Genomic DNA, 13,121 nt, shown 5'->3' with positions numbered 1-13,121 from the left:
TATAGTGTCTAGATCACACGAAGTGATGGTATTGCTTTACTCTGCTCTGGTTAGACCTCACCTAGAGTACTGTGTTCAGTTTTAGGCATCACAATTTAAGAAAGATATAGACAAGTTGGAACATGTCCAGAGGAGGGCAATGAAGATGGTGAGGGGTCTGGAGACCAAATCCTATGAGGAAAGGTTGAAGGATCTCGTTATGTTTAGCCTGAAGAGGAGATGATTGAGAGGTGATATGATAACCATCTTCAAGTACTTGAAGGGCTGTCATATAGAAGATGGTACAGAGTTGTTTTCTGTTGCCCCAGAAGGTCAGAACAGAACCAACGGGTTGAGAATAAATCAAAAGAGTTTTCGGCTAAACATTAGGAAGAACTTCCTGACAACGATTCCGCAGTGGAACAGGCTTCCTCGGGAGGTGGTGGGCTCTCCTTCTTTGGAGGCTTTTAAGCAGGTGGCCATCTGACAGCAGTGCTGATTGTGTGAGGCAGATCATGAGAGGGAGGGCAGGAAGGGTTGCATCACTACTTAGTTCTCATGGTCCTTTCTTACACGCCCAGGGAAATACTGATTACCACTTTGGGGTCAGGAAGCAATTTTCTCCAGGCCAGTTTGGCCAGGGATCCTGGAAGTTTTTTGCCATCTACTGGGAATTGAGCAAGGGGTTGGATTAGATGACTCTGGAGGTCCCTTCCATTTCTATGGTTCTATGATTCTACTGACCCTGCTCAGCTTCCAAGATCTGATGGACATAGGGCTATACCATGCTGCCTTCCCTTTCATCCCCAGTCCTACAAAGGTGAAAATTAGACTGGACACCCTCCAAATCCTCTTCTAGGAAGCAGACTTGTATTTAGAAATTACTTCTCAATACAAACATCTGAGGAAAGTTTAACGTCTCCAAGAGCCTGTGTATATATAGCAAAACGTCACATGAACTGTTTCTTAATAGCTCTGATTCAAGTTGCCATTATGACATGCAGGAGGTCCCAGGTTCAATCCCTTGAATCCCCAGCTAAACAGGAGAGGTAGTAAGGGATGTAACTCCATGGAGGCCTTATAAGGCATAAGGCCTGCTGGTGTGGAGGTGGCAGAGGTTCAAGCAAGAAATTCATTTGTCAGAAGAAAGTTTTAAAAAGTGGTCTGTAACCCTGTATGGGTTTTATCGGGATTAATACTGTAGCTATCAGAGTTTTAATGTCATTCTTCAAGTTGCTTTTCCACTTTCACTATTTAAAAGAGGTAGAATGAATTACTTTTATGATGAATTTCCTTTAAAGGGCATAAAGAATGAGACTGGGAGAAAAAGAGAGGTGCACCAAACACTTCCAGATCTATAATGAAGAAGTCGAAGGCTCATGCATGAAGATTTCAGATGTATGCAACCTGCCCGTGTCTTTCCCACTTTTAGACACAGGCTATGACATGCAGAAACACCCACTGATGGTCTCACTGGTTCAGATCCTGCCTTCATGGTGAGGCTACCAATGCAAAGCTGCCCCCATGCTGCACTGATAGCACAGAAATCAATCTTGAGCATATGGTATACAGCTGCCGAGTTGGCAGTCTCTTCAGGATCATGGCTGTCATCATGTCCAGGCAGGCGTAGATCCAATACAGGAAGGTGGCCCAAAGTTGTTGTAGGGACTGGGAAGCTGTAAAGTCGGGCCAAGCCAAGTGCTGAGTCAAGAGGGGTAGAGTGCATTGCGCTCTGTTCGGGAAACCAGTCATCACAGGAAATCGTTGATGGAACCTGGAAGGAGCTGAGATGGATGCTGAAAAGCTAACACTAGGTCTGGATGGCAGCTTTCCACAGCTGATTTAGTGGTGAGCTGAACTGGAACTAGGGAAACGAGATGCCTTAAGAAGAAATATACTAAGTGCAGCAAATACAAGGATTTCTAGTACTCATTAAGACTGTGCCACCTGTACTGATTCTGCTAGCCACCAATCTGCTCTTTGGATTAGCATCAGTGAACCTGGGAATCAAGACAAGGCCCTGTGTGGCTCACAGGTGTCAGTTGTGCAAAATCAGCACACATTACATTTTAAAAACTTGAATGTGCTTTAAGACAAGTGAGGCTGGCGCTAAGGCAGGGGTATCAAACATACGGCCCACGTGCCAGGGCTCTTATCTGGCCCGCGAGCAACTGGTCATCACCTTTATTGCCAGAGGCATTTTATGACACAAATGGCCTGACCTGACAAAGTGACATTTATGTCAGAACTGGCCCTTGTAACAAATGAGTTCGACACGCCAGTGCTAAGGGGCCTCGACAAGGAAACTGAGACAGGAAAGAAGACAGGAGTCTGGGCTCAGGGAGAGAATAGCCAAGCAGCTTTCCAAAGCAAAGTAGCAAGGATGCCCATGCAGCAAAAACTATGCATCTTGATGCACAAAGATGGATTTGAATCCTGATCATACCTGGCCAGTCAGGATTAAGCTAAGTCTCAGTAAGGCTCTCAGTAAGTGCCTGTGAACCAATCAGGCCAAAGTTAGCAACTGATAAGTCATTGTAACATAACATTGTAGTGATATGTCAATTGCTGCTTAAAAAAAAAAAGGCCAGAAAAGGCCCTACAGTGGTGATGGGGAATTGTTGCTGTGAGGGACTCATGCGAAGAAGTGGTATCAATGTGGAGAGGACCTACACAAATGTGCACCGTGCAATTTGGGTACCATATAAACATGCTTTGACCGCATCAGGGAGATACTTTAAGGAAATACTTTAAGAGTGTTAATGTTTTAAGCATGTTTGTATTTTGAGTAAAAAAATAATATCGACAATGGGGTTTGCCTGTGTCCTTTATAAAGTTTATATTTCCCATGCCTGGCATGACATTTTATGACACAAATGGCCTGACCTGACAAAGTGACATTTATGTCAGATCTGGCCCTTGTAACAAATGAGTTCGACACGCCAGTGCTAAGGGGCCTCGACAAGGAAACTGAGACAGGAAAGAAGACAGGAGTCTGGGCTCAGGGAGAGAATAGCCAAGCAGCTTTCCAAAGCAAAGTAGCAAGGATGCCCATGCAGCAAAAACTATGCATCTTGATGCACAAAGATGGATTTGAATCCTGATCATACCTGGCCAGTCAGGATTAAGCTAAGTCTCAGTAAGGCTCTCAGTAAGTGCCTGTGAACCAATCAGGCCAAAGTTAGCAACTGATAAGTCATTGTAACATAACATTGTAGTGATATGTCAATTGCCAGAAAAGGCCCTACAGTGGTGGTGGGGAATTGTTGCTGTGGGGGACTCATGTAAAGAAGTGGTATCAATGTGGACAGGACCTACACAAATGTGCACCGTGCAATTGCAGGCCCAGTCCAACACTCTAATCACTACACCACAGTAACATATAAAATACTATGCAATGACAAGAGAACAGCCATTTATAGTTATTACAGTGCACAGACTTTCTGTACTTTGGGTTTTCCACCCAGCCAAGCAGCACTTCTTCATTTGGGGTGAAAACTTCATTTCTTGGCAGGTAATGAAAATCAACCAACCTGTTTCCTTTTCTCTGAAGAAACAGGCTTGCTGTTTGCAGCTGTTTGCAGCTCTTCCACTGCTTTACTTGGTCCAGTGGCTTCCTCCAAGGATTCGTCATCAGAAGAATCTAGAGACAAACCCATCAATCAAAGAATGCCGATTCTGATGCTGTTAATGTCAATGAAGAAATGATACTTCAACAAATGTTGACTGATAACTTCATATTTTACATAGCTGATCATCTAGTAGGTTCAACAGTCATTTCCAAGTGCTACCTTGCTATGCGCTGGAATATATTGGTATTGCTCTACCCATATGCTGAGTCAACTGTTTCCCCAGATACCTTCTGTACACTCTAATGGAGCAACTTGGTACAGTGTGCAGCTTGCCAAGAAAATCTTGACAGCTAACTAACATTTCTTTATAAATCCTGACAGGGCGGGTCTGGAAAGGGGAAAGGGGGGTGTATCCAAAGCAGAGTTGTAAATAACCCCTTCTCCTGTATCTGCTTATATATTACTTGTTATAGAACTCTCAAAGTAGACAAATGGCTTCCAGGATAGCACTTTGCAAACAATGCACCACCTGTTAACTGCCTATCTTTGCTCTGGACTGTGTTCTAACATGCAATACCCGCCCACTCTTTCAGCATACACTGACAAAATTAAACACATCTAAGGAAGAAACCCGTTTGCTAAATGTGCAATGACTCCTTGGACTGTCCAACGTTGAAGCAGTCTTTACAGTATATCATTTCTTGTTTTGGTAGACACATCAGGACTAAACTCCAAATTCTGAAAACTGTGACTGGGTTGTGGGTATTGATCTAATTCATGAACTAAGTACATTTTGCCCTTATTACTATGTACCTCAACCTAGAATTCCATGTACACACAGATGTGTGTGCCGAAGTCTCAATTCATTTGAACATAGGAAGATGTTCCACGCATGCACCCCTCTGGCTCTCTCCACTGAAATAAATGGAGAAGCCATACTTGGCTGGGGAGTTCTTTGGATGCAATGGAGTTACCCAGCCTTACCCAGATCATAGAACCTATAGTAGTTTCTAAACAGCTACACAGGATCAAGCTTTATTGGTGAAACAGAAAAGTGTAATATACCTTTTAATATAAAAATAGAAAATGAATGAAACAGGGTATAAGCACAACTGAAACTGACTTGCAGACATTATAACTTTTAGACAGTGACAATGGATATTAATTTTTTTTACATATTTATTTATTTTTATTTATTTTTGACCTTTTTACCCCGCCTTCCCCGCGAGCGGGCTCAGGGCAGCTTACAAGGGGCAGAGCCCACATAAAACATAACAAAAGCAATAAAACCATTAGATAGCACAGAACTGGAAGATAGTTTAAGTCCCCCATAAATATGTCCATTTGTGTGGTGTGGGATGGGATGGGGATCATACTGTGCCACACTACCCTAGTTCACCTGCTATGCTCCCAGGTGACAGCTCACACTGTATTTCATGTTTGCACCGGGACACTCACAGAACTTAATGTATGCAGTCAGCAGTTTTTACCTTCAGCATTTTAAAAAATCATCTCCAGTTTTTCTCACACTTTAAAGCTTGTTTGTATATTTTTGTTCTTCACTGTACAGCAGTTTTGCAAAACCTAAATGGGACTAGCAATAGAGAAATTAAATCCCCCAAGTTACGATACTTTCGCTTGTAGGGTTGCCAGGAATTACAAGTGATCTCCAGGCTACAGAGATCGGTTCCCCTGGAGAAAATGACAGCTTTGTCAGGTGGATTCTATAGTATTGCATCACTTCTGAGCTCACAACCACCCCCAAATTCTGTCTTCTTCAGGCACCCACCCCCAAATATCCAGGAATTCCTCAAGTCAGAGTTGGCAGCCTTATTCACTTGTGTCCTATTTTCCATTTGCTATGCTGTTTGTAGAATCATAAACCTTGGAGACACCGAATACATCCAATGCTGAAAGCAGCTATCCCCTGTGCACATTCCTGTTGTCAAATAATGCCCACACTCCAAAATGAAGCAGGATGCATTTGGGATATAGATAATGCCTATATCTATATCCTTTCCCGCTGCAAGAAAATGCCTGTTTGCATTTTGTCCGCTAGATTTCTCCTTTGCAAAGAATGGCAAGCTGAGAGGTCAGTTTTCCAGCAAGGTCGCCTGTCTTCAGTGCATGGAAAATGCAGCATGGAAAGTGGGTTGGGTTATATTTAGAGTTTGGTCTAAATCGGTGAGGGTCTCCCCCTCCCCCACCTCTCCCTTACAGTGCTTTCTTGGGTCCGTGGATCTAACACTGCTGGGTTGCAACTTAGACAATAACAAAACTGAGACAGGTACACAGCTTGCTGAAAAAAAGCAAACTGGGTGCTCAAAAGAGAAAACCTGAGTAGAATTTCACATTTCTTTGCTGACTTGGATTTGGCATTTATGGGTGAATGAAGAAAAAAGAAGTTACCATACATGAAAGAAGACTGTCTTCCTAAATATGGTAAAGTTTTTTTTATTCCAATATCATTTCTCAGAAATAGCTTGGTAGCTTAGAATTACACCTTAGTAGATTTACTCTTTGTATGAGGTTCCCCTATGTAAATGATAAAAATTCTGCTTTTGATGTAAGCTGTTATTCACTTAAAGATACACTGTTTGCATAAGTTTTAAATGATAAATAAGAACAGGAAAGCTGTAAATAATGTACAGAATAACTGCATGTACAACCCCATCCCAATTTAAAACTGTTCCGTTTACCAGACAGGAAAATTGGAAAGACTATAGAACTCTGGGGACACTAGAATTCACTAGAATTCTGGAAAAAGGATAAACACAGTGTTTGTGCACTTAGACAGTATTATTTTGCTTTAAGTATAGGTGAATGCATGTGTGCTTTTCACTGACTATGACTCTGCTTAGCAGGCTTCATGGCAAATAGCAATGAAGTTTAAGCAAGTGTTTCTGCCAAATGTGCTCATACTGTAAACGCCTTCCAGATCATTAAATGCACATCAGAGCCACTGGAGTGCTCTGGCAATGGTGAAAGGGATGATGTTCTTCTGAAAGGCTACTTAGGCACAGAGGTATATATACTATTATGAAATGTAGCACTGAATGCGTATATGGCTGGGAAATATGCATCGTCTACCACCTCAGGGACAACGGGGGGGATCTTTGCTCCTTTCCCTCTTCCTCAACCTGAGTAGTGACTTCTAGAGCAATGTCTGAGATACCGTGCATTTCCCAGGGTTCCCAAGTTAAGTCTAGTTCTATGAAGAACTAGACCTACTTAGAAGTTAGTGAGCTGTTCACCAGCATCAATCATCTTGATGGGATATGTTGTCAGGGAAACTGCATGGAATTCTGTGCTTCATGATCTGCACAAAGCAATTAAGAACACAGCAGTGAGATTTTGATTTTAGGATAATTGTAGCTTTCCAAGCATGAGGATAGGGCATTCATTTTTTAAAAGGGCTTTTAAATGCTGTACATTTAGTAGAATGTATTCTCTCATGCAAACTGGACATTATAGTGGAACAAAAAAAAGGCCAATATGTGTTGTTATTTGGGGGGGGGGGAAGCTCATTTTCCAGATGTATGACTGCCAAGAAATACAATCTCCTGCCTTATTTCTTAACAAAATGTTGGGAGTGACATTTCAGAATGTATTTGTTTTACTGTATGTGTTATTTCTGTTTACTAGGCAGTTTTAATCCATTGTAACTGTAACATACTGATTTATAATAGTAATTCATTTGTACATCAATTTATATCCACTTGACTGGGTATAAATAGTTAATTCGGTGGCTCTGATAACTATATAAGCCTCTATTACTCTAAAGCAATTATCTTCAACCCATTGATAGGAACCCTCAAGTGGGCCGCAGAGTCCTTCCTCTTAGGTCATGAGCCCCTATTTTTCCCTGCCATTTTGGAGGATCTCATAGCAAAATGCCATGCCTTCTGCTTCTCTTTGCAGTCATGCTAAGAAGAGTAGCAGGACAACAAAGTAAGGTTATTTGGTAGTGCAGAGGATTCACTTCATGGGTCTGATCCTTGGCTTTTTCCTCACTATAGTACACCTGCTGGTTCTTGGCTTGTGTTTCCTGTCTGCAGCTCTTTCAGTCTTCTGCCCATAACCCTCATCTTGACTCTGGTGAGACCATAACTCAGTCTCCCTCCTCTTCCCATCACATGACTCTTGAGGCCACATACTCATAGCTCAGTGAGTCTGGAAAAGTTGAAGATCCCTCCACTAAGTACTATTTGCATACTATCTGAAATTCTTGCAAAAAATTCTAGACTAGATGGTTTTATCTTTATTGGCATTTCTGACGTTATTGACAATAATTCCTACTTGGGACCAGTTAAATTTTAAGAGTTCCTGATTATACACATTTGCTTTGTAAATGTAACGTTTATTGGTAGACCATGGGGATTCCAGTGTTAAAAGAGCACAAGGCTGAAATCAGCACACCTATGATCTATTCTGTACAGAACTGAAATAATATATACTGCATGTATTTTACAAAAACCATAAAAGAGCAACAAGATTTTTGAACTTTCACTTCTGACAGTACAGTTTTTTATGTGCATCTCGATTATATACTATGTAGAAGACCAACTGTAAAGCTTTTACCACACATTTGGGTTTAAAGAAGGCATCTGGGTTTTATTTTTAGAGGAAGAGGGCAAAGGAAGACCCAATAACTCATGCAAGGCACATACATGACATGCTGACAAACTCAGTTCCTGTCGCCTAATTTCAGACCTCTTTTTCCTTCTAAAACACCTGCTTCCAAATTTGTTTCTAAAATAGCTTACACCGAGCTATAAAGGTATAAAACTGATACTTTAGCAAATCATGCCAAAGAAATTTAGCTTACTGTTCCTTTGCTATTTTGATGCTTACTTTTAATTAAAACTTTAAAGAAAATGTACATCCAGTGCTTAATGAAATAATATATATTTGTTTTTGAGTAAATTAAAAAATTAATATTTTTTTATTAAGTATAGCCATTACAATACTTTTGATTAAGTATAGGCTAGCCATTACATTGCTTTGTAAATCTCCTCTTGTAGTACAGACCAAGAAAGGGATATAAACATCACAGCAAACAAGAGGGAGGCAAAAAATATAAAACATATGACTGAATAAGTGTGAAGTGTAGTTATGTGTACAGTAATATATATTGTCCAAAGACTATCTTCAGGAAGAATTCAGATACTGTCTGTGAGGAGTGTATGTATGTTTGAAGAACTTTATACACTGTGTGACTTAGCCCTAAGAGATCCCACTGTTCTATAATTATTTTTTTTATAGTTGTGCTCCTCAGCATATGGGAAGTTGGTAGCACACATTTCAAGGAAGGAGTCATTATCATTGCTCCATCTACCCAAATTACCCCAGGATGAAGTTTGTCATGCAGGGGTAGATTGATCACTAGTATTACTCTGTCAAAGAGCAGCAAGCAGGATTTTACTATATGCTAGGTATGGAAGTGTGAGGGTTGACATGATCAAGGTTTATAAGATTATGCATGGGATAGAGCAGGTAGAGAAAGAAGTACTTTTCTCCCTTTCTCACAGTACAAGAACTCCTGGGCACTCAATGAAATTGCTGAGCAGTTGGGTTAGAACAGATAAAAGGAAGTACTTCTTCACCCAAAGAGTGATTAAAACATGGAATTCACTGCCACAGGAGGTGGTGGCAGCTACAAGCATGGACGACTACAAGAGGAAATTAGATAAATATATGGAGCAGAGGTCCATCAGTGGCTATTAGCCACAAGGTAAAGATAGGAACTCTCAGTCTGGAGCAAGGGATGCTCTGTATTCTTGGTGCTTGGGGGGGGGCAACAGTGGGAGGGTTTCTAGTGTCCTGGCCCCACTGCTGGACCTCCTGATGGCACCTGGTATTTTTGACCACTGTGTGACAGAGTATTGGACTGGATGGGCCATTGGCCTGATCCAATATTGGCTTTTCTTATTTTCTTATGTGGTAAAATTGTGATACAATATGTGGTAAAATGGCCACCTATATTTATCCAGTTTGTATATTATTTGACATTCTTGCATAGCTGGAAACAAAGAACTATAGGCTGGGGAAACAAGAAAGTGTCTGTTATGATAACACAACTTAACAAGGAATTGACTGGACTGGGGTGTGACATCCCAGCCATTGCTGTTGTGTTGATGTTAATTCCTGAAGAAGCCATATGATATGTTGGAAGGCAAGAGGCAGCCTGAGTGTTCAATTAATTCTGCCAGTCACAACAAATCAGGTGTGGACAAAGGGCACACGTAGATAGGGTAACTGTTCTGTGTATTCTGGGGTGAAAGAATTCATTATTCATGAAATTTACTGTTTTTCCCCCCGCCTGCCCCCCCTTTAGATTCCATTCATTGTTGGGTTTTATTAGGAGTTATTTATATTATCTTACATGCAGAAAGAGCTCAGATATTATGCTGTAGCAGTCTCAGTATGTAAATAATATAAACATTGCCATGCTCATAAGGTATGATACAGAAAGTGTGGCATTTTGCACGTGTGGTTTTTTGCATATTTTGTACAATGGCTCTGTTCTTTATCTCATCCACCTGAACAGTTTCAGCTGACCTTCCGCTGCATGTCTAGAAAATACCCACTGTAGAAGAAAATGGCTATTTGTATGTTAACATGGTTCATAGCATATTAATGGTAAAGTTTTGTGAAGTAAGGAAGTGCTTTTTGCTCTTTGCATTATCTAAACATTTAATGGGTTGATGTACTTCTATGCATTCTTAATTCTTAATATAAACAGCTGTTTTAGATTCTTAAACGCTTACTTCCATACAAGAAATAGCAAGATTCCCATACATAGATTACAACATGAGATGTCTTTCCACATGTATGCGTGGAACAGTTTGCATGGGTAGCACCATCACACACTTGCATATAACCATAAAATAATTTAAGTCATTCCTGGATAGGAGTTTGGTAATGTAATGCAATGTATGGAGTGGCCCTTAAATCAAGTAATAGCAAGAAAGTAGAATTCTAGCCATAATTCTCATTTGATTTGCCAAACAAAAGAAACAGAAATGAATACAACAAACTATGGGTACGTGTATACATTGCTAGAAACATATATATTAATCTGGCTCCAGTCACACGGGCAGGAAACTGTGTGTGTGGGGGGGAAGCGTGGCTGTTTGCCCCGGGGCAAACTAATGCGTAGTTACTCAATCAGACCTCCCCTGGAGGTTTCGTGGAGGTCCCGTGGAGGTTCCGTGGGAAGGGAGAGGTGCTGATCACAGGACGATCCTGCGCGCAACAAAGAAGCGCGCGGTGCGGCAAACGGGTGGGTTTTTTTGTCGTGTACACCAAAAATGCGCATGCTCCGTTGGGTGCTTGTGTGCATCTACGGAGACTTGGGAAAAACCCCCTTGTTTGCAAGGGGACATGGGTGGGCGTTGGATGCCACCGGAAATGCGATCAGACGCCCGCCCTTGCCCCACAGTTTCCGGAAACTAGTACCTCCGAGGTACTAGTTTTTTGCAGCGCGGTTTCGGCGGGAAGCCTCGGTTGAGCCACGGAAGCCCTACGCTTCCCAGATGTGCCGGTGAGATTGCGCCCGGAAACTCCGCCTGACTTCCGTCTCTCTAGCGTGGCTAATGTTCCGTGTGACCGCAGCCTCTGTAATGCAAATAGCTGCTGTCAATACTTCCCAGTGCTAAAACAGAGCTCTTTTAAAGCTCCATGTCTATGATAAATGAGAAGAAGTCAACATGCAATAAAGGACACTAAAAGCTCAGGAGTATGATGGAAACAGCATGTATTTCCTTGAGTGCTGACAGATATTCCAAAAAACCTCATAGGCAGACACTCAGGTCCTCTAGGGAGATACAACCTAAGAGGAGCAGCATATTACATTTCCAAGGTGGCCTCCATGCTGAATGGGTGCTCTTACATCTGAACGAGACGAGTCTGGAATGACCTTCTTTAATCTCCCCATACGCTGAGTAAAATCTTGGTTTTAAATAGAGGAGTGGGAAGGCCTGAAAAAGCAACTACAGCAATGCCAGAACTTTGCTGAAGTGCCCTTTCTAAGAACAGTGTATTTTTGGGGTTCCGCAGCTGCCAATGAAGTACAGTTCAGGCAGTGGTGAGCTATCTTGGTACATTACATTCAGCACTTCCTTGAAAAGTGATTCTTAAATAACTTCTTAGTTTAAGAGTCTGACTTGGGCAAGACAGCCAAGAAGAACATGTAAAGCCAAAAAGAACAGGTAAAATCCATATATTTGTAAAAGTAAAGGCAATTAATGATGCATCACTGGGAAATCCCTGTATCAGAAACATTAGACAGAGGTGGGCAGAGCACTTGGCTTGTTTTTATTTGCACCACTCCATGGCGATGGCCTCTGTGATCCTAGTCCTATTGCATTCTTTGTTGGTTTTCTTATGCTGTCTTTCTGCACCACAATCTGCCTTGAGTCCCAGCCAGAAAGGCAGATTGTAAACAAAGTAAATAAATGGGAAGTATATTTATGAAGAAAGCCAAGAAGTGAGCTGCAATTTGTGTTTGCTTTACACTCAGGGCAGTGTAAAGCTAACCAAAATAATCAAAATGGTTTTCCAACGTAACAGAATGTTTGTCATCTCTTAATTAAGGTTCTCCTTAACAATTTCCAATCAAATTGGTTTAATTCTGTACAGAGTTACCTGCTGAAAATAGGCCTTTCTCCCCAGGTGCTCTTATCCTTTGGAATAGACCAAGCAAAAAAATTAGTCAAGCAGAGAATCGAGGATATCGAACACCTAACCGATCTTTCCAGCTTACAAAACATTATGATGAGGGCAAACATTAAAAATACTGTGGAACCAGCAAACTATTAAACATCTCTGGAAGTAAAAGGGTTTAGAAGAGCCTTCACTCTGGCTAGGTGCTCTGCCCTCCCTTCTGCTGTACTTGAAGGAAAATACAAGAATATTCCTTTCACAGATAGGCTTTGTTTCTGCCTATTAAGTGAGGTTGAGACTACAGAGCACATGTTTTTTATATGCCCATATTATAAGGTGGCACATAAGATCATCACCCCTTTGATTGAAGAAATCCCTGGCCTCTTTGAAAAAGCTAGACTGAAGTTTCTTCTATCTGATAGAAATCCCAAGATTACTTACCAAGTAGCCAGTTTCTGTATGACGATACTCAGATTATGGAAATTCCATGGTAGTTAGGTAGTTACAGCAGACATTAGATTAAACTTTAATTTGCTCTTAATGTTTTATTGATGTATTTTAAAATTTTGGAATATTATAAAGGTGTCCCTCTTTTTTTGTATGACTGGTCTAAATACCATAACAATAAACTGAACTGAACTGAACTGGTTCTTCTTTAAACAGATTACGAGAGTTAAAGCAAAATCCTTTCCACGCTGGGGACAAAAACTGTTGCCCCTCATAACTTCTTCCTGCTGTCTGTCTTTCTTTGTCAAACCAATGTGTGAAATCCAGTATGTTGTCCAAGGCTTTCATGGCCGGAGTTCATTAGTCGCTGTAGATTTTCCGGGTTGTGTGGCCATGGTCTTGGCATTGTAGAACCTGACGTTTCGCCAGTAACTGTGACTGGCATCCTCAGAGGTA

The 13,121-nt window shown here is 41.3% G+C and overlaps 2 protein-coding genes across 2 annotated transcripts in view; one reads left to right on the top strand and one right to left on the bottom strand.

The window, feature by feature from the left end:
• The window catches only part of CMSS1 (cms1 ribosomal small subunit homolog (yeast)), a 29,178-nt gene extending 25,540 nt beyond the window's left edge, over positions 1-3,638 (bottom strand). Inside the window, exon 1 of the mRNA XM_015410603.1 lies at positions 3,513-3,638. Within this exon, the coding sequence (XP_015266089.1) occupies positions 3,513-3,638 (126 nt within the window). The remainder of the gene's footprint in view (positions 1-3,512) is intronic.
• A 2,177-nt stretch (positions 3,639-5,815) lies between these two features.
• Positions 5,816-13,121, top strand: part of FILIP1L (filamin A interacting protein 1-like) — a 250,396-nt gene continuing 243,090 nt past the window's right edge. Inside the window, exon 1 of the mRNA XM_015410696.1 lies at positions 5,816-5,993. The gene's annotated coding sequence lies outside the window, so the exon portion shown is untranslated. The remainder of the gene's footprint in view (positions 5,994-13,121) is intronic.

This window comes from Gekko japonicus, unplaced genomic scaffold (genome assembly GCF_001447785.1).
Source record: "Gekko japonicus isolate JY-2015 unplaced genomic scaffold, Gekko_japonicus_V1.1 scaffold241, whole genome shotgun sequence".
Classification (NCBI taxonomy): domain Eukaryota; kingdom Metazoa; phylum Chordata; class Lepidosauria; order Squamata; family Gekkonidae; genus Gekko; species Gekko japonicus.
The sequence above is the reverse complement of the archived record's forward strand: the minus strand, read 5'-3'. Positions and strand labels throughout refer to the sequence as shown.